The sequence below is a fragment of the Pomacea canaliculata genome, linkage group LG3, assembly GCF_003073045.1.
Source record: "Pomacea canaliculata isolate SZHN2017 linkage group LG3, ASM307304v1, whole genome shotgun sequence".
NCBI classification, from domain to species: Eukaryota; Metazoa; Mollusca; class Gastropoda; order Architaenioglossa; family Ampullariidae; genus Pomacea; species Pomacea canaliculata.
In genome coordinates this window covers 22,494,928-22,516,482 of record NC_037592.1, presented here as the reverse complement: position 1 = coordinate 22,516,482, position 21,555 = coordinate 22,494,928, and the positions used below count along the sequence as shown (strand labels likewise).

General features: G+C 38.4%; 1 protein-coding gene across 1 annotated transcript; it reads left to right on the top strand.

Moving 5' to 3' along the window:
- Positions 1-7,635: 7,635 nt before the first annotated feature.
- Positions 7,636-13,959, top strand: LOC112560424 (ubiquitin carboxyl-terminal hydrolase-like). The gene is made up of 9 exons (XM_025232281.1): positions 7,636-7,733; positions 7,862-7,873; positions 9,205-9,333; positions 9,530-9,671; positions 10,295-10,377; positions 11,206-11,253; positions 11,680-11,755; positions 12,330-12,388; positions 12,916-13,959. The coding sequence occupies exons 1-9, from the start codon at positions 7,692-7,694 to the stop codon at positions 13,003-13,005; spliced, it is 681 nt and encodes a 226-aa protein (XP_025088066.1). The 5' UTR covers positions 7,636-7,691; the 3' UTR covers positions 13,006-13,959.
- Positions 13,960-21,555: the final 7,596 nt, after the last annotated feature.

Genomic DNA, 21,555 nt, shown 5'->3' with positions numbered 1-21,555 from the left:
AGTATTGTCCGTGAGTGGCTGCGGCATTTTATCTTATCATTAGAACAAGATGTTCGATTCCCGTTTGTCTCTAGCGACATCAACGCAAACATTACTAAAGGCTGCTGTCACTTGTAAATTTATCGCGAATAATTGTAGTTAATTTGCGAATGCATTTTAAACACTAACCAGTCAATAAAGACCTCTAGAACAGGATGAGCACTCTTGTACCATCGTGCTTTCCGAAAGGTACAGTCACTGGAAATAGGGATGTAGAGATAGAGTATCTCCTGATGATTGCGAAACACTGGACAACAGGATTTTTTCTGGATTTGTTTCTTCAGGGATCACACAACCCTTCAGAAATATTTTTGTTAGTATACTTTACATTATCAGCGAACAATAATGTTTTAGTAGTTTACTGGAAAAAATCGTCTGCCAGCAGTCCATGGATATCAGTCCATGGATATTATGCTGGCATGGCATAAAACACCAATAAACAAACAAACAAAGTGGTCAGACGTTGTCCTCCTTGAGGCCTTTGACCTTATTTGCGAGCACAAGGCGCCTTCCAACTACATACCTTTGGTAGATTTCCTTTTCCTTTTTTTTTTTTTTTTTACTTCAAGAGACTAAGTAATGAAACTGTCGGTGGGACATCGAAACAGATGTTTTTGATTCTCATGTGTAAAACGACTCTACATTGTTTAAAACACTTGAAATGATGGAGAGGAAACTTGACGGTGAAGAAGATCTTCAGTAAATCTAACAACAGCAATTCTCACAGAAACTGACATTTTTTGCATCTCTGTTGCTATGCAACAGTTATGAGGTAAATCTTAGACCTTCGTCAACATACTGTTTCGGGGGAACGTTACGTACGAAGTTCACACCCAGCCTCTTAAAACCACGGAGTGCGGTTCACGAGTCCCCACCCTGCTCTTCCCAGACTGAAAGACTTTACAGTTTGTGAATCAAAGTACAACCACAAAAGATTTATTAAACACACAAATTATGCGAAACACATACAGCAACATGGTTCATCTGAAAGGGGTCCCAATACTACCCTTGCTGTCAAGCTACAGCGCTGTTCACTCCCGTTATGAACACATTCCATTCTCACCTACATACATCAACTTAGCTTTTACTTAGTTGTCACTGCTGCCCTCGTAGTGCCATTCCTCTACGTCTGTGTCTCTCCACTCTTGCGATGAGGATATTAGCAGACAGTTGAGGCACATCTGTGACTCTTCTCGTAGTGTCCCCGTCCATCCGTCGTCACTTCTCCATTAGGTCCGTTGAAAGAGAAAAATCACGTTTATTCGCAATACTTTCTCTGCGTTGAATAATCTTGGGGTGAAATGACCGCCTCCCCACCTACCGCCACCCTCACCACGGCCAGTTGTGACTAACCGTCTGTCTAACCGCGGAGTTGTATATTTGACTAACAGTCATGCTCAAACTTCACCTCGGTCCATCTGCCACAGATGTCGTTCACACACCTCTATGGCGGCAACTCCGCCTCTGTCCCGCCTGGGTCCCTAGCCATTTAGGGCCGTCTGCCCACGTAGCACTTCTCTTTGAAAGCCCTTTTACAAGACCCGTTTAATTATTTAAGTAGTCCCTGACCGTGGATGTGTCGACAGTTTCCATGACCCACTTAAATTTACATCGTCATCATCGCTGTCGACGTCGTCATCTACAGCTTTATTTTTTTAAGTACCTGAGTCCGGAAATTGAGTCGATTTTCACGTGCTACATATGACTTGAAATACTGGTATTTGTTCCTGTCATTGTCAAATCAGTCAGGTTTTTGTTTGTTTGTTCTGCTGTTGTGATGTTACCACGTAGTGTACAAACAACCAACTACTTGCTGAAATTATTTCACCAGATTATGTTTTTTGTCCTATGTTCGCAACTGTTTTTATTTTGGTCTCTTTCTAATCACGTGGCTTTTTAGGGACTAAAAATTTGTAGGCTACGTTCTTCATCAACAAAATATTTCCCACAAAATAACTTGAGATGACTGCAAACAAAATGTTTCTCTAAGTATAGTTGTAATTGATAAAGTACTGTCTTTGTTCTGTGACAAAAGTTCGCTTCTAGCATACAGTCGGACTAGATTGCTTACAACATCTTTATCGCTTCTTAGTTGAACCTGAAACTATATCAATGGATGAATAAATGTTTCGGGAGATACATATGATAATACTGGCTTTCTGTGTGTTGTTGTTTGAAGTCACTTCACAGAGTTCGACAATGTCTACACACAAAATGTTTGTCAACATGTTCCTTCAAAAAATAAATGAATTCATAAGGTCGTCAGGGTACTTTGTCCCAAAATGACAGAAACTTCTCACCGCGATAATCGCTTTTGTCCAGTAGACGACGGAAGTCGCAAGAATGGTTGTCCTAAATGTTATTATTAAATGCCTGCTAAGAATCTCAGAAACGCGAACAGATTCACAGAAATATACAAACTTTGAAAGACTTTGTCCAATGGTGACGACCGTAAGATTTCACTGACACTCCGTAATGTGTCGACTGGCACAAGGGTATTGAAATTAATTTTTACAAAACATGACCCGGCTTAGGGGTCCAACATTTGTCCCAGGCTCATAAATTATTAAAATACACGATTTGCCATAATAAATTATATTAGCTGCATGATAGCTTAGACAGAAAGGTCTATAACTTCTATATAGACGTCGCTACCGTAAACTTGCATCAATGATTGTATATGAAAAGTTCTCTTCTCTCTTTCCATCATTGTGTCTTACAAAATGGTGACAGGACAGACAAACTGTCATCAGTGTTTCTTTCGTGTATACTTTTGTACACAACATTTATCAATAAGAAATTATTGGACTCTTAGACTGTACATTAGAAATGTAATAATTATTGATTTCATCTGGTTCTTGCATTCTCGTTATGGAGATATTAATCTCATCGCAATCAGTAGTAAGAGAAATGTATCATTACGAGTAGACTGACGTGTTCATGAGTCCAAAAATTGAAGTTAGTTGCATATATCGGGCCTTTTGTTGTCCTGAGACCTTGTAGAACACTTTATTTATATCATATTATCCGTTAAAGATAAGATACTTCTCGAGCTTCGCAAACTTGGCCTGTCTACAGACGAAAGGCGGGTCAGCGCACATTGAGCTCGTGACCCTCTGACCTCTGAAGCCGAATCCGCGAACAAAAGCAAAACATCACCATGCAATAGCAGTTCTTGGGATTGCTTGAGCTGACTTCAATCTAATATTTCTCTTTAAGATCGTTTCGTCTCTCCACGACAAACCAAATGGACTGCCATTGAATCTTCCCTTGGAGAATGCCTCTTCTTTACATCTGCCGTCATTTCGAGTATTGTTCAGATTTCTCTCATGAGCTATAAACGAAGAACTGAATGGGGAAAATATTTTCCTGAAATAAACATATATATATCTGCAATTCCGGTAGCAAAGTTGTATAATTATTTCCCACAAAATCACCACACACTTCAATACACTTTTCCGCCGACGGTGAAATTGTTTTAAATGTCCTTTTAAAAAATCGGGCTTTTTTTTTTTAACTATTCCTCCACTGCAAACTTCACTTCTTCATCAAAACTAAGGCGATGACCCTCAAGTGTTCTTTAGAACAGATGCAAACCATTATAGGGCTCTAGAACCCAGGTTTGGGCCATTGAAATTCAAGACATTGCTTATACTGATCCTTTGCTTTGCGAAGATTAAAGTCCAGTGCTGGTGGGAAGGGAATGGCAGTAAATAATGATAACAACACTTAAACTTATTGTCTTTGATACCAACATCCATTTTTTTTTTCTTTTTCGTAAAACTCTTTGAGCCCGTCTTTAATGGTAAGGAAAAGCGCTATAAAAATCAACTTCTTTATTATTATTATTATTATTATTATTATTATTATTATTATTATTATTATTATATTATTATTATTATTATTATTATTATTATTATTATTATTATTATTATTATTATTATTATTCAGCGGACGTGGCAGCACCAAAAAGTCCTGGAGTTGAATTTTTTGCTCGCTACACCTATGTGAGGACTGCCGTTGCCGTGTTCAAGATGTGTTTCATTTCTTATTCTTGCATCGCCTGATCCAACGTTCTACTGTACTTCCGTCAATCCACTAATCACCACAAACAGATTACATTCGTGTGTAAATGTTAATCTGATTAATATTTTCCCGCTGCTAAGAATTCAAAAACGTTTGAACACTCTTCCATGTCACTGTAGTGTAGAGACCTCAAGCATCTGTGCGTTCAAAGTTGGGTGTGACGAAGGGAATACACCATGCGCCCACACAGAACCGATTTTATCCAGGTATTGTAAAAATAACAGAACATATGACAGTGGAGGCTCTAAACTTATCAGAACGCCCTCGTAAAAATACTTTTAAGAGGAAACCGCCCTGAAACTCCTAGTGAATTCCCCTTCGGTACTTTTTCGATCATAGATTGTTAAGGGCCTACTCAGACACTTGCACCACAGCCGCCAGAAGGCATCTGCAAAACGACGACTGTGGAAAAAGCTTATCAGGAATATCACCGGCTGGTTGAGGACAGTCAGCTGAAAAAGCGCGTAGTTCAGTATGAAATAAAGATTTGATTCTTTTTTGACTGCCCCGTACTCAGAGTGCACGGCACCAACGCTGGCATTTATTGCGGCAGGACTCTGCAAGCAAACAACAGCAAAACTGAGTCCCAGAACCATCCTTGTCACCTGCAACTCAGGTTTTCGTTCTTGACGACGGTCGTGATCTTTGACCTCTTGAGCACAATCACTTCGCCCTCGCGTCGCTCGCAGATTGAACTGCGCGGCGTGGACTCTCAGAGCCATCGCCATGACGATATTGAGCAGAAATATTATCACAAGTGGAGCATACAACATGATGACGCGAGATGCAAAACTGGCGACCTGCAAGATGCTAGCACTGGATCGCATTAGCTGGGTGGGAACCAGGCCATACGTGCCGTTGGCCACGAGCTGCACATTGTACTGGAGACCGATATATGCGTGCGCCAGAAACGACGTCACAAACACGGCAACCGCTAGCGAAACGAGAGTTTTTCGCGAGGACGGCATCGACGATGACGCTGTCCGCAAAGGGAAAACAATGGCGACGAAGCGTTCCAAGCACGCGAGGGCATTGAACCAGACTCCAGCTCGCTGGGCTGCCGTGCTGAGGAAGGTGGAGAAGTAATACTGCACGACCAGCCTGGCGATGCTGGACGCTGGACAGAAGCAGACAGTAGTCAGGTACACAATGGCGCACAACGCCACCGCGGCATCTGCAACGGACAGTCCGGTGTAGCAGCACGTGAAGACGCCGCCGTGTCTACTTCGGCTCAAAATGGTGGCGTTGATGATGCTGGTCACAAATGCGGGTACGACCAGTATGACGTATACATAGGACAGGACGTTAATAAGGACGTCAAACTGCTCCTCAGACACCGTCCCTCGATTAACCTCTGACCTTTGCGCGGTGCTCGCGGCTGTGCGCGTGCTTTCTTGCAGCAGGCCTGACGAAGATTCCATGAAGGCGAGAGTTCGAACTCCGCAAGCTGCAGCTGCAGGCCGGGAAGATTCAGAATGCTGATGGTTATAACATTTTCCATTTTTCTTGATGACGAATTTATTTGTTTGAGAAAAAAAAAAAACGAACAAACAATTATTATAAGTACCCATGCACGTTCACGGGCTTACGCATCACACATCTATGGTACGCGAAAAATAAAAGAATATATTAGATTAAAAAAATCACGACAGCAAAAATAAATAATTATGTTTACAATAATCATTTGTGTATCAGACACGTACTGAGGTATTTTGAAGTTTTTATTTGGGGTGGGAAGATTATTCTCTTTCGGGAAATATTTTCCTAGATAAATTTTTAATCATCATGAAGGAAAGTGCAAAGCAGTATTTAAAATATTGAGAGGAAATATAAATGGAGAAAAAAATTTTAATTATGGCCCTGCGCTCCTCAAGGATTAGCAACGACTAAATTAAATTAACTAGAGATTTCAAGGATTTTTAATAGGCTCAGTGTAGTGTTTCCATGGTGTTCATTGAACCAAAACACAACAGAAATTAGATTTTTTTTTTTGTAAATGGCTTATAATTTACGTTAAGAATCTATAAAGCGCTCGCTGTATGTACAAAAAAAAATAATTTGAGGGAAGTCCGTGCTATGTGCGACAAAATTACGTAAAGTAATTTTAAATTATTAAATTGAATAGACTTTTTGTGGACAACTGCTTTAATTAGTACATTTCTGCAATCTTATTATTTAAACATCCCTAAACTGACCTTTATCGCATAGCAGTTTCACACAAAACATGTAGTCTTCTACAAGCCTCGATCCGTAATTTCTGACAATTCTGACAAGACATTTTCTCCTCTTATTTTTCAAAAAAAATAAAATAAAATAAATAAAATCGGCATCAGTTCAAACGCGTATCCTGATCTTCAGACTAATGGGAAGACAATTCTTCTTCATTCTCTGTCATTTTAGAACTTGACAAGGATGTGTCCTCCTGCTCTTTAATACTGCAGCTACTGTAAATGCAATATCTTTACGTATAATAAAAGATGCGTAGGCTTCAGGCCGTTTTACTGGTATGTTTGAGTTGAAATAATGTCAGCTTAATGGCTAAAATATGTGTCTGTTAATTATATTTTGTGGGGGGTTTTTTTTTAAGACATTAGTCTACATCATACTGAGATAAAGCCTCCATTCCTTCAACCAGCACCATTGAAAAGGTTGCCGTCCAGCTCTTTTTCTGTTTACCTCGACCTCGACCTCCCTTCATCTACCTCCTGAAGGACCGTCTTCGCTATATGTATAGCAAGGAAATCTGCAATGAGCAGAACACCTCTTTTTTTCTGCCCAGAACATGCAAAAATCATGTTGTTGGTTTTTTTTTTTTAAATGAATGTTCGGGGATTTTTTTTGTCAAAAGTTCTATATTGTCAAATAAAAACTGCAAGAAAAGATCAGTTTCTGATAATGTTTACACTGTCAAACAATATAAACAGTACAGGCATCGGTTTTCATTTCTAGTTACGCGGTAAACAAAAATCTTGCTTAGTCTGAAATGACTGCATAAAGTCTCTTGACTTGATGACAGCTTGAATGTAACCATCCCTTACATCCATCCCACAGACCATAGCCTCACTCATTTGTCCTGACACAAGCGTTCGACTCCCTGGGAATAGCAATTAAAATTTAAGGTATCTGACCGATGAAGGACTGATCGAGTGACAATTTAATTAATAATTATCTTCATCTTGTTCTTCATAAGAGAGGTGCTTCGTGGGAGTTTGTTCCAGTATGAGAAATTGCACAACGATAGAGAAGTACAGATGTGTAAAAATACACGAAAAGAATTCTAATAAAAAATTCTAATAGAAAACATTAATTAAACGAAAATACTAATTAATAACACTATACTTTACTTAGTGCGCATATTCTTGCTCCTGCAGATACAAGGACTCATGCATGCACACATTCCTTCACACATACTATGACATGTGAGAAAAGGTTTCAGAGACTTAATTGTTGTTTTGAAGTGGAATATAATATTTATGTGATGAGGGCATAGGGCACAGCCTCGCTCTGACGCGGCCTTAACTGCGCCTAAGGCCATAAGAAGTACCACGTGGTTCACCTATCGCATCATGGCGTCACAGCGTTGGATCCCGCTTGAGTCAAATCCAAAAGCAAGTATTTTTATACACATTTTTTGAGGTGAAGGTGTGTATATAAGCATGGGATACGTTCCGCAAAAACGAAAGTAATTCTTCGGGGCATTATTTAATGTTGACTCTGTGTCTTATTTGTGTTTCAGGTGTTAAACAAGGTGGGTGTTTGAGCTGGTTCGATTGTCGTCTGCTTCTTCCAGGGTGTTGTGACCTGAGCCCGTCGCGTTCTCATGAAAATGAGATGTCTGCAGTTGTACTGCGCAATGCAGTATCTTAAATATGATAATCATTCGGTTTGGTTAAGCTTATAAACTCCATTGTCAAACGTAAAATAACGAGTAATGCGTTAAATTAACGTTTTCTTGCATAGACCTACCGGACATCGGAATCAGTTTTCGATAAACAGTATGAAATAGAAAAACATGTTTTATGTTAGATTCGCACCTGTCAACCATTATACATTTGTTCAAATTTTGTAGCCGCTTTGATGCTGTGTGGAATCCGTTTGCTGTAATGGAAATTATTTATAAAGGAAACCTGGACAGCGTCTAGTTCCAATAAAGCACGTCACAAAATTCGCAATTCCTTGCATGATAATCACTAGCTTTAAATTTATCGGTTTTGTTTTCATTAGTCATCCTTCAGTAAATATGATTCAGACATTTCTAATAAGGTTTCATTTACCTACCATTTCAAATAATGTCTCATCTACTGTAGAAATTAATGTTATCTTTGACAAGAGGCATATGAAAGTAAAAAAAAAAAAGTCTAATCTTAAAATGAGGATATAGTAATGAAGAAAACATCTCTGGCAAGATTTTATTAATAAAAGAGAAAAAAAACTACAGTTTATTTGGCTTTCAATTTTATTATTCCAGAGCTTTAAGTCATATATCAGCAAGCTGAATTAGCAGTTTTAAAAAAAGCCATTCCAATATTAATAACAGGTGCTTAACCCTCAGCACAGCATGAAAGTATAATTATACAGTAAAACAATGGCACATAACTTAAGACTGTGAAGATGTCAGTGGGTGATGTTTGCCTCTATTATTGCTGCTCTCAGACCAAGACATTAGACCAAAACAAAACAAATTTTTGGAAATGAGAAAACTTGAAGTTTGCAATAAAAGTAATGAAAATTGCTTACTTTCAATCTGGTGACAGCAATAATCCAAGAACATTTACGGTTTACTATTCTTGGGTCTTATAAGCAGAGACATGTTCATGGCTCATTGGGCTTTGCCAGTGAAGCCAGAATTGTGGCCCATTGTGCTCAAAGGGTTAATATCATTGATCTGGAAAGAAAATTGATACCATGAACTGTAATGTGTATCTCATTTTTTTTGGTGAAGATTCTCTTTCGTCACATTGGGAAGAAACTCAGAATTTCTTTGGGTAATAAGAATAATAAATGTAAGTTACAATTCACATTTAAGGAAAACAGATATTTTCATATAGATTGTATATTGGCTTTTCTTTTTATAAACAGTATATCCAGAATCTTGGAGTAAGCAACGATTGGCAGTTTGTGGATGTCTATGGATTGGATGATGAAATGCTGATGATGGTGCCAGGACCACAGGCTGCGGTCATGTTGCTGTACCCACTGACTGAAAATGTACTAATTATATAGCTTTTTTATTCACAAGGGAAAATGGATGGAGGATAATTGACGTAGTTAGTTTCAGTCAGTTAATTTTATAAGTTGATGGTGGGTTGAATGGTCTGATTTTTCTGCTTTAAGTAGCATTCTTAGTGCCTATATTAATACATTAGTCCTTCGAAAATAAAAATTTTTTTTTTTTTTTTTTTAGGCAAAGACCAAAGAAATCGGAACAGTTGACAGTTCCTATCCATCAAGTGCTTACTATTTAAAGCAGACTATTGGCAATGCTTGTGGGACTGTGGCATTGGTGCATGCCCTTGCCAATAATGAGGACAAGATTACTTTTGATGGTGAGATTTCTCCTGCTAGCATTCATTAGCAAAGTAGAAATAGCTTATGGTAAGCTGTTGAATTTGTTTTTTGCTCTAAGAAAAAATATTCATTTTTAGTATGTTCTAATTTTTTGCTCTTCATTTTTTTTTTTTTTATTTTTTTTTGTTGTGGTAAGGTGTAGTGCATATTTTATTTTCCAGAATGTGATAATTATTGCAATTACCTCTTCCAATTCTGCAAACATTTTAAAAATTATTTTAGCTTTATGTTGCTTTCTTGTAACATTGGTAGAAATACAGCCAGTTAATAAATTATGTCCATTTGTTTCAGCTTCATGTTACATTAACACTTTAAAATGCTGTTGATCTGTGTTTTGTAAGAAAAGACGAATCTTGAATACCCACTGCACTAATTCACTCCTGCAGGTCTCCCAACTCTCTTAAATTCTCCTGCAAGTAAAGTGAACAAACGAAGTGTTGAATAAATACAAATTATTTAACAGTTGAAATGGTTATATGGGGCTTACATATTTATAGAGAAATATTTTTAGTTCACAACTGCTGTCTGAGGCTGAAAATGCTAAGAATATTAAAATAATGTCTTAGAAACTTAGATCACTTTATCTGTAGTTCCTTTGCAGAAACAAAACATTTCCGCAAGTTCCTCAACGAAACAAAGAACGCTACTCCAGAAGAGAGAGCCAAATTTCTGGAAAACGACCAGGTGCAGGGACTTTTCTTGAACATTGAAAAGAGAGAAATCCATTTGAATAATTGTTTACTATGGTATCACACAGTTAAAGATGATTCTTTATATCAAGGCTTTTTTTCCCCATGAGCCTAGAAACTCATTTACCTACAAGAATGTTGATGTCAAATGTTGTTTCCACAATATTAATATCTTTACATAAAAATTTTAGCACTGATTGTTTTGCTTTACAGGAATTCAGATTCTTGTAGGTTAGGCTACTTGCATAAGTTGCAGATTTTTAAAATAAAATATTACTGTTCTTAATAATTTTTTGCTCACTTTTGTCAAAGGAGATTGAATTGAAGTTATACTGATGTTTTGGGCAGATGTTATCTTTAGCTTTAAATATAAAAGATATAAAGCTTGTACAAAATACACACATCCCTTCCCCACCTTTTCTCAACATGTGAATCATGTCAACATGAAATCATCATCCAAATAATAAATAGCACTGTTCTCATCCAAATAATAACTTAAAACCATAAACACTGATCATCATCTTCTAAGAATCATACTTATAACTATTTTTTTCTCTCCCCCCTATTTTTAGTTGCAAATAGCATGAAAATATCTTTATGTTAGAAGGCTAAAAAAGATGTTAAGTTTTATTATTGTTTCTCAGTACTGGAAGAATTGAAGAGCAATATGTGTGTACTTTGGGGGTTGACATTTTCTTAGGGAGGTACTAATTTTTTGATTCAGTTGGATAGTTGGTATTACTTGTGGATTTTTTTAGTTTCTGGTATGGTGAATGCTAAATATTTGTGTGCACGTGTTTGTGTGCATATATATGTCTGACAGGAGATGGGATCAGCTCATGAAGAAAGTGCCCAAGAAGGAGATACTGAGGTGAGGAGTTAAGCTCATATTTAGATTCCTATTATTAAGTCATCTATTGCTAAAAGTTTATTTTGCTTTAAACATTGTCTACAAGAATTTTTCTTGTTTTTCTAATTTTGCATACATTTAGAGCAGAATCCTGCTCTGACCGCGCCGCCCACCAGTATATATGCTATATATACAGTATTGGGTAAAACTGAGTTAACTATATTAGTCCGGCCCTCTAAAACCATCCCAATTTCTCATGCGGCCCCTTGGGAAAATTAATTGCCCACCCCTGATTTAGAGCAATGCACTGCTTCATTAATGTCTAACTGAATGTGTTTTGCAAGTGCATTGTAATAACTTCTTTGCAGATATTAAAATGAATACATTACTGTATATTATTATGATTTTTAAGCTTATAATGCTTATTTACTGGTTTTATATCTGCAGGCACCTTCACGCGATGTGAGTGTAAATCCTCACTTTGTGACCTTTGTCAATGTGGATGGAAATCTTTATGAGATGGGTAAGTCACACTTATAGCCTGTGCCTTTTCAAGTATACCAGTTACACTCAGTCCTAATGTTTTTCATTATTATAATTGGCCTTTGGGATGGATAAAGTTGGTCATTTGTTATTTATTCACTTGTCATCCTTGTGTTCTTTGTGCCTCAGAGCCAACATATTTGGTTAAAAGAGGTTAAATTAACTGATCTGAAATCTGTGGGCTCTATTTCTATTTTGGTGGGTGGTGGGAAAGCTTACAGATCATGAAATTCAGAGAAATTCCTTCCATGCTATAAACAAATATTAAGAAATAATTTTTTTTTTTTTAGAAACATAAAATTTGAAGTAGCATTTACATAGTGTAATCTTTTTGGGAAGTTGAAATTTGTCAGATTAGCAGCTATTACATGCTGTGCTACAGACTATTTTTGGCAACTGTCAAATAGAAAATATTAGCTTGAAATGTTAGGGTTAGGGAGTAAGAGAGGAAATTTGTGTCAGATTTGAACTGAAGAGTACTGAAGTTTTTTTTGTTTGTTTGTTTGTTTTTTTTACCCTAAAATCCTCAATTACCTTGTGTTTATTTAATGCAGATGGACGTAAAGAAGCTCCAGTCAACCATGGCAAGACCAGCTCCGACACTTTGCTTCAGGTAATAACTTGCTTAGTGTCTATACTGTATTTGGAAAGCTTGGGCATTTGTGGATTATTAAACCACATGAAAATAGACTTTGTATTTCAGCGGCATTCTCATCTGTGTTGTGTTTACTGTCCAGCAAATCGGGGGGAAAATATGAATACACCACACTGTTTCACATTCACTAGGTTTCAGAAATCAATGATTAAATGGAAGAGACCATTTAAATACTCTTTTTAAAACTAAATTCTGACCTTTTGACTATGTAAGATCTATCCTCAACCACTGCATCCTGCTTAAACCTTCCTTGAAATTGTCATGTGTCTTGAAATAATAACTCAAAGAAAAACCAGCATCATGATAACATTTTGAAATTTAAATATTTATAAAATATTTCAGTATAATAATGATTTATTGATAGACTGAGAAGAATATCTTTTTAATTTTGTGGCTGTTGGCCTGTATCCAGTGTTGGGCACATGTATTTTTATGAATGTATCAGACTATTGTTACAACAGTTTTTTGGTTTTCATTCTTGTTAGGACACGGTCAAGGTTGTACGAGAGTTCATGGCCAGGGACCCTGATGAAATCAACTTTACTCTTATGGTTTTGGCCAAAGTGAATGAATAAGAACCCACTTGCTTCAAACCTTGACCACCCAGGATTCATTTTGCAAACAGCTACTCTGTGCCCATCACAAAGCTTGTGTAAATCTAGTCCTTAATGCTATTCAGCCTGCTGCAGTCTTACAAGAGCTAATGTGCCATGTCATGAGACCCATGACCAAGGGTTGTGATAATGCACTTGAGTTTGTGACAGTGCAGTCTCTGCACTGCTGTTGTTGAGAGCTTGTCTGTGTTTCACCGAACTGTTCTTTTTTTTTTTTTTTTTTCCATCACAAACAGTTTACAAACTGAGCGTCATGTGTTTAAGATACATGATATTCTTCATGTGCGAAAGACTTTTTTTCCTGTCCAGATAATGCCAGTGCTTTTTGTGCTGCTCAGTACATCCTTTATTCCAAAGTTTTACTTTGATCAAAGTCTGTGTGTGCATTATTTAAAACAGCAAGGATATGCTCTGTAATACGGCAATTTGCAAAAAAGCTTAAGGTTCTTTTAGCAATATGGGTGTAAGCTTGCGTCCAAACTTTACTAAAACTGTCAAAAAATGTAACACCTAGTAATGTGTGTTTGATGTGCTGGCTTACTCTGGCTACATTTCACTCTTTGGAATGCAATGCAATTCAATGCAAGAAAAATTTCATTTGTTTAACTTCTAGAATTTGTAAAACTTGGAGCAAGTTTGAAACAAGTGAACTAGTTGTTACAGCATGGAAGATTGGACTTGCCAGGAGTCTTTAGTGGTTCGGGAAGGGAAGTCTTTAGAAGTTGCTTTTCCTGTTTTAAAATATTGCCAGGTATTATAAGACAAAGACCAAAACAAAGTACAGTGTTTTGCATTGCACTTAATGTTTGGCTTTTTTTTTTTCTGGTTTTAATTTAGTTTTGTACTATCCTAGAATGGGAAATGCATCTGCTCTACTCTGGTGAGTTTATATCTCTCTTGCTGAGGTTTTTTTTTTTTTTTTTTTTTGCTTGTTTGGTCTTTTTTTGAAACAGAGGTTGCCGGGTGGCAATCTTGTTGCATGTTGTTGGCTGCCCTGGGTTCAGATCTCATCATGGGCTGGCTGCTTTGCCATGATATAGCCTTAGTTGCCGGCTTGGCATTAAACAGCAAATCCCCATTCCCCTGCCCAGTACAGTTAAGGCAATCTTATGAAATCGATACCAAGGAAAAATATACACTGAGCAAAGAAGACATTGGATTCTAGCTGTTGTGCTTTCTGAATTCATTTCAAATAAACAAAAAGCTTTTACTCAAATCAGCTAATTTAGTCACAATTTTTGGTTAACAAAGATATTTTGCCAGAATCCGGTCACTTGAACAGAAGGGAAACTTGTATTTTTGAAACATCTGATCAGCCCTTGGACCACAAGTCTTGTCAGCCATCATGAATAGGCATGCCTATGACCAGTCCTTCCTAACTGTTTTGATCTTCTACGATTGTGTGTTAGTTGGTGGATATCCATGCATTTAGGGTTTTTTTTTTTTTAATTGGTGAAGTTTTTGATTCGTGGCTCTTGATTCAGTATTGCTTGAAATATCACATAGGGTATCAAACATGGAAGGCAAAATCCTATAAACTCTTATTTCTTGTCTGCCTGCCTTGGCTGTGCTCTGGTATACTTGTATGTACGTGCACAACATCACAAATGATATGCTGTGGAGTGCCTTTCACTCTGCCTGTTGGAATTTCTTCCAATTATTTGAGCTTTATAAAACATTTTATTTACCAAGATTAATTGACTTGTTTGGGTATTTCTATGACATTCCAAAGTACAGATGAAATTTGGAGCTTGTAAATGTGTTCACTTTTTAAGAGACATAATGCATTAAAATTTGTTTTTTAATCCGTTCACATGCAAATATATAAGTAACAAAAGATTTTCTGTTCCATTTTCACAATTTACTTATAAATAATTCTGGCAGTCTACAGCATTTTTATTTTTTATGGGTTTTCTTCCTATATATATGTGTGAACATTTTTGTGTTATGTAGGGTTGAGATTAGCTAAGAGATTACCAAACAATAATAAGGTAGTTGAGTCATTAGTTTGATTATTTCCCCTGTATTTTTTTTTATTATTATTATTTATTGTTGCTTTGTCCCTGACCACCACCACTTGCAATGCGCTTTACTTTGTACCTCTCTTAAGCTAACATGTGGAAATCCAAACTGGAGATGAATCTTTTTTTAAACCAAGGAGAAATTACGTTGGTAACAGTTTTTGCAAAGGTGTTCAAAAAACTGAATTTTCTAGGTTATGTTTGTTAAGAGATGTGCTAAAATTTGTAAAAATTGCTAGTATTCACCACTTTAAGCATATCATTACAACTGAAACAACAGCACTGTCATGGTTGCCCTGCCTCCTGCTAACCCACATTTTTCTGTTTTACTGTTGCCTCATTTGTCACTTCATCTTGCATAGAAGAAAATTAACAGGCTGAAGAGTACTTGCAGGGTGCATGACCAATAATGCTTCACTGGATGGTTTTGATAAAAATAATGTAAACATAACATGCGACATCACAACCAAGAAGATTGCACTCTCTGCGCAGACAAATAAGGATAAATGAAAGATAACAGTGGACAGTGAGGTGTGTATAGGCACACTGAACAACATAAAGACAAGCTACAAGAGTGGAACATAAAGCAATGGACAAAGGCTTGTAGGTATATAAACAGTGTAAGATGGAGTTGTTACATGATGGTTACCAGAGAGTTAAGACTAGTAATTCAGGAATAGTACTTGATGATTGCAGAAATTATTGTTTTCAGTCTTCCAAGAACATTGCACAAGCTTAGCCTCTAAAAATAACTGCAATTCCTCTCTTGTAAATCAACAATCACAAGGTTCCAATACTAGTTTTAGTACTACTGCCTATTAAAAATAGCATGAACTGGGTTTTATTCCAGATTAATGCAAGGATAATCTGGACTTTGTGCCTGGGTATATGATCTTTTATTGTGTTACAGTTTAAAAAATGTTTCAAGTGCTGTTAAACAGATTTTAAAAGTCCATATCATTGTCTTCATAAGTTAGACCAGTGGGTGAGAAAAAATTTTGACAGGGTTAAAAACATTATGCTGTTTTAAAGAGCTATCTTTCTCACAAAAGTACTGCTGTTGGATATGTTGATCAAGTTAAATGTTGTATGGAAAAAATCCAAAATTAAATGGAGCTTTTTGTGTTGCTTCAGATGTCTTGTTTTTAGTGGATTTTAAGACTATATGATGTCTTTAGATTACTGACAAGAGTAGCCGACTGGTATGTGCATATGAATACATATGTACAAGATAAATTATAGTGGGAATCATATATAAAAATCATCATAGAACGTATAAGCAAGAATTGCGCGAGGTGGTCGGTGGATAGAAGGGAGGCAATTTGCTTAAGCTCCACCATTTTGAATTTTTCCAATTGTTTCCCTTGGACAGCAGTTTGGTTGTGAGAATGACGACGCCATTTGTCTACGTACCGCATTTATTGTGATGCTGCAGACGGGTTTGCTTTCTATACTTGACTACTAATCTACACACTTACAAACTTAGGAAGTCGTGTAATTGAAGACATAGAGGACTTTCGATAAGTCATGCTATCATTGAAAGAAATCTTAGCAGACTAGAAATTTTCATGAACTTTTTTGGTTAACCTCACTGGACCTATCGTCTCCTGTGTTCAATCGAAAGTTGGTCATTTGAACACCTTCAGCATCTTTGACACTGACCTCTTCCTTCTACGTCCCTCTCCATGTCATCGAAAAGCCTTGTCATAATTTATCACCGAATTGGCTGCGAACAATTTTGCCTTCTTCAAACGCAAAAGGATGGAAGGCGATCGCCCGTAGATAACTCAGAAACAGATCTTGGCTTTCTGTTGTCTACGCCTTACACACTAACCAACCATCACTCCGACTAGGTCCATTCTTCCTTTCGAGGTCACACCGCGCGCCTTTTGATGTTCTGTCTGCCGGGAGAGGTGGACGACACCTCCAGTCAATGGCAGTCTCCTCCAGTGAACACGCAACAAACCAGCGGACCAGACACGGGGCTAGGATTGTTGCCGACAAAAGCAGAACCAGTGAGGCAAGAAGAGAAAGAGGGACGACTACGGGCCTCAAATGAAAGCACATGAACCGTTCCCGCCGAGGCAGAAGTGTAATGTAATAGCCTTCATCTTTTGGTAGTCGCCGTTCACTTGGCCCGCCGTTATCGCTATTGTCCATCGTTCTTGCCCCGGCCAACGGGTTTCGAGTCTCCGAGGGTCAGTGGGTCAAGATGGGAGGTGGGCGGTCAGACAGAATATGGTGACTGGTTCATGGTGACTGGCTGTCATAGCGTGGCGGGCGACCTGTAACCTCTGTAAGTCCAGCAATGTCCAGAGTTCATCTTAGCGATCGACCCTCACCTTCATGAAGGCGTAGGGGAGGCGATGGCCCCGGTGGCGACATAACTTGCATCCAGAAGCGAATGCTTCTTGGTTCGGATCTAGTCTCTGGATAAAAAGTTTTATAGAGATAGATGTTGTGAGTATAAATGTCTACATAAGTGATGTGCAATGTATATGCAGCAGTGATGTACAAAAAGGTAGATAGTCTGGCCAAATTTTATGAACTGCATTCATTTCATACGCAGTTTGTTGCTGCTGTTTCCCCGGATTTTTTTTTTTTTTTTCTTGCTGAGGTTAGCTTTCATCACTCTGCCTGCTTTTGTCGTGGCCTTTTGCAAACAAAGTATTCTAAAATAAAGGTAGAAAAAAGGGAAAAATTACAAAATGTTTCTTATAGTCTAAATTCGAATTCCCTGCCATTGTTTGTTAAAATTGGAGTCTGTTCGTAAAACGGGTACGGTAATAATTTTCCATATGTCACAGCGGGATACCAAGGTACGACTGTAGACACTCTGCTTGAAAAGTCAAAGTAATCGAAACGAATGTGAACAGGTGTATAAAATGGGTTCAACGAATATTCTGTACAAAGATGTTGTCAGCCTGTGGAAGTACACCTGACACAGTACAGACTGTGGGGAACTCTCTTCCCTGCAGAGCCTTCTTTCTTTCCTCTCCCATCCCGCCATCCTACCCTACCACTTCCAAAGCCGGAGTCCACCCGGTGACCTTCGCCTGAAAAGTGTCAACACAGCTACCCCGGTCTGTTTGTTTAGGGGCACTCTCTGGGAGGTCAGAATGCTCCGTTGCCTAGAGCAACGCATCATTTGTTGACCCTCAAACCCACAACTCGAAGCGGAGTGTCATCCACTTGACACCTGCAGCACCTGGGGAAGTATGTTTAACTCGTCTGTCCAGTAGATTTTCTCTCTAATTGGTATCTGCTATTGTAGCGTGCATCATGTGAGTCTGTTCAATCTGCGGCTGCTTTCACGTGAATCTTTCCGGCCTGCTGATGATTTCACAAACTGTCACAGAGTTCAGACTTGCGCAGTTTTGTCATTACAGACCAAGAAAAAAACCTTAGCAATCTTGGATGCAATCAAAGCATCACGATTAGAAATTTACCTTAATGAAAGACAGACGACAAACAAAAAGAAGCAGGCAGCAACAGGAAAAGAAAGAGAGAGAGAGAGAAAAAAAAAACCAGACATCTCAGTCTTTTACTCTTCTTCACTCTCTGCTTCTCGCCATCAAACGCGGGACCACCGACGGTCTGGGTCACGCACCATATCAAGCGCAACAGACCGTGTCTAGGAGCGTCAGGTGCCTCTCCGGTGGTCTTTGGCAGCAGTCCTCGGCGTTTGCACACACGCGCGCACGTGCGTGTATGTGTGTGCACGCTCTTTCCTCTTCCGTTTCTTGGTGTGAGGATGTGGGCGATAAGAATCCTCTCTTCTGGGACACCTCACACCTGTCTTACTTACCGCCATGAATGTCTTCCTGTTCTCGTGGTGTGAAGATCAGCGCAGGTTGGCGCTCATGCGTGATCTCTCTGGGAGTGAATAAAAGAAAAAAGAAAAAACGGTCAGACAGTGCAGACGACAAAGACACTCCATAAAATGTCCACTGTGTCAATGAGTCTACGCACCACCAGGAAAAATATATATTTTCTGTATGTACATCGTCATAAACTTACAGCGGATGAGCATACAGTCAATTAACCTGCAAGAAGTCGACTCAGTATCTGTAGCCAGATCCGAATTAAGGTCGGAAAATGGACAAATGGTCGAAAAGAGAGACAGATCCGCCTTTCATACTTATTTCACACTCATAAATTTTTGGGATCCCCTCATCTTCTCTTTTGTTTATTTATTTGATTACTTTGTTTTTAATATTGACTGTGAACGGGTGGATGAGAAAGGCCTTATTTGGAAGCTAACAGCCTGTTTCTGGGTTTATATAAACGACACTCACTGGATTATGCAACGGCCGTAAGTGCGCACAGTGCATGCACACACACCAGCCAGGACACCACAAACACCAGGCGGTGCACCACAAAATGGAGCCGTGTCGTCCCTTAAACCTTGTTCAAACACCCAGAAAGCTGTACTTATTTCTGGACTCAGCTTTGAAAATGTAGACACAAAACTGGACAAACATTACTCAGGTCTGATGACTTCGTCCTCATACACACACTCGCAAGTGCGTCACTCGGCCATTTTAAGTCACGCTTCCTTTTGAATAGTTAATTTATATTTATTTTTTTACTCGCTTCTTCTGTCCAAGTCAAAGGGAAATCCCCCAGTTGTTCACATTTGCATCCGAAATCCTCACTACCACACGTAATACCCGTAAGGAAAGAGCTGTTAACATAAGGCTTACTTCCTTGAAGGAAAATAGTCGAAAAAATGTTAAGTCGGGCTTAAATGACAGTTGCCGAGGCTCTGAATCGCTTTTACTCAAAATTTTGGGTTGGAAAATAATAGTTAAATAACAATCATGCCAGAAACTGAGCACGGCACTCGGGTGGTACAAAGAGTCCGCCAAGGTTTTGGTCTCGAGTGACCTTTCGTTTATAGTTCATTGTGCGATTGTTATTACAGATGTTATGGCTACAAATGTCCACAGGGCGTATACCCAATAAATAAAATGTTTCGAATGTCAAGTCGAATTGCTAGTATCTTGGATCTAGGAAATCGTGACACACAGTTCCAAAGCTTAGAGAGAGGTGAGATGAATACAACTCAGATTGCAGATGACGTCACCGAAGTATTGTCACGTGAGGGAGTTCTGAGGAGGGTTGGAGAGGGGCGTAGAGAGAAAGGACTGAACTTTGATAGGACGTAAGGTGAAAATATAGTGCAGCTTACGCAGTGCACGAGGCATGGATATGCCGGACCTGTTCACTAGATAAGAAAGTTTTGCTAGCATTGCTTTGTCGGAGGATCTAACAGCGGAAAATACCGCCACTGTTGATAGAGACACAAGATTGTCCCGGGGAAGAGCAAGAGAAAGAATAAAACATCAGCGATAAAACCTGTGTTGACGCCGATACATCCAGTCCACCACTCTATCTTTGCTATTTATTACTTTGTCTGCCTCTCTACCTGTATATATATACATTTATCTATCAAAGTGCGTATGTGTATATCATGACCATGCACGCTTTACACGTCAGCACAGAACTCGCGCAGGGATGCGCGTGCATAAATACATACAACACGTCTGCGTGGTATCCTTGTTCTTTTGGGGGGAGGGTAGGGTAGGACTCTTTACCTCTTCACGATGAAGAGTGTCGGGACAAGTCGAGGAGTACGAAACAATCGTATGTGTGACGACACGACTAAGACAACTAAAAAATAGTCTATGTAGGAGCGCACACACACTCGCGTCTTAGAGAAGTTGTCAAAGTCCAGGATGAACAAATATCACGTGATCTAACACCATTTGTATACAATTTGTACATGAATATTATTCTGAATGCAATCGGATAAAAATTCACACATTGTATTGATAAAACTAGATAATCAGTTTTTACATGTAAAACCGTAGACACTTACATGAATTTTATTGGCTACTCTAAAAATAAATAAACAAAATATTTGATGCTTAAAATGCTTGTCTCGCTGAAATAAACTTTCAGAAACCCAGAAAATCTTATCTGAGTAATCTATTCCATCAAACATTTAAGATTTTTTTTTTAATGGGGTCCTCCTAGATGAACTTAACAGCATAACAAGGATAATGCTTCCCTTCTCCTCCACCTTTACCCTTATCTCCTCCAATCTTTGTCATCATCGTGGTCGTCATCACACATTTTTCTTCTGCTTTTTATTCGTTGTCATGGCTTTTTTTATTAGTTTTTGTTTTTCTTGTTTTACATCCTGTGAGAAAAGCAAACTGGAGGAATGTTCTCCTACAGAAGGTTTGCCTCTTACATTTTCTTCTTTCCTTTTTTCTTTTCTCACAAACAAAACTTGAAAGTAAAGTGATTATTTTGGGCACAATCTTTGTGAACGCTGCGTGACAGTACAAAACTCTCGGTGGTTTGTCGGCCCAGACCCCACAAAAAGATTTGAACTGCTCTGAGAGCAAACGTGTGCCCTCTGCTCTAAATTAAACTAAGCGACTTTGTGTTTGGAAAACTGATTTGAAGTTTTCCTGCC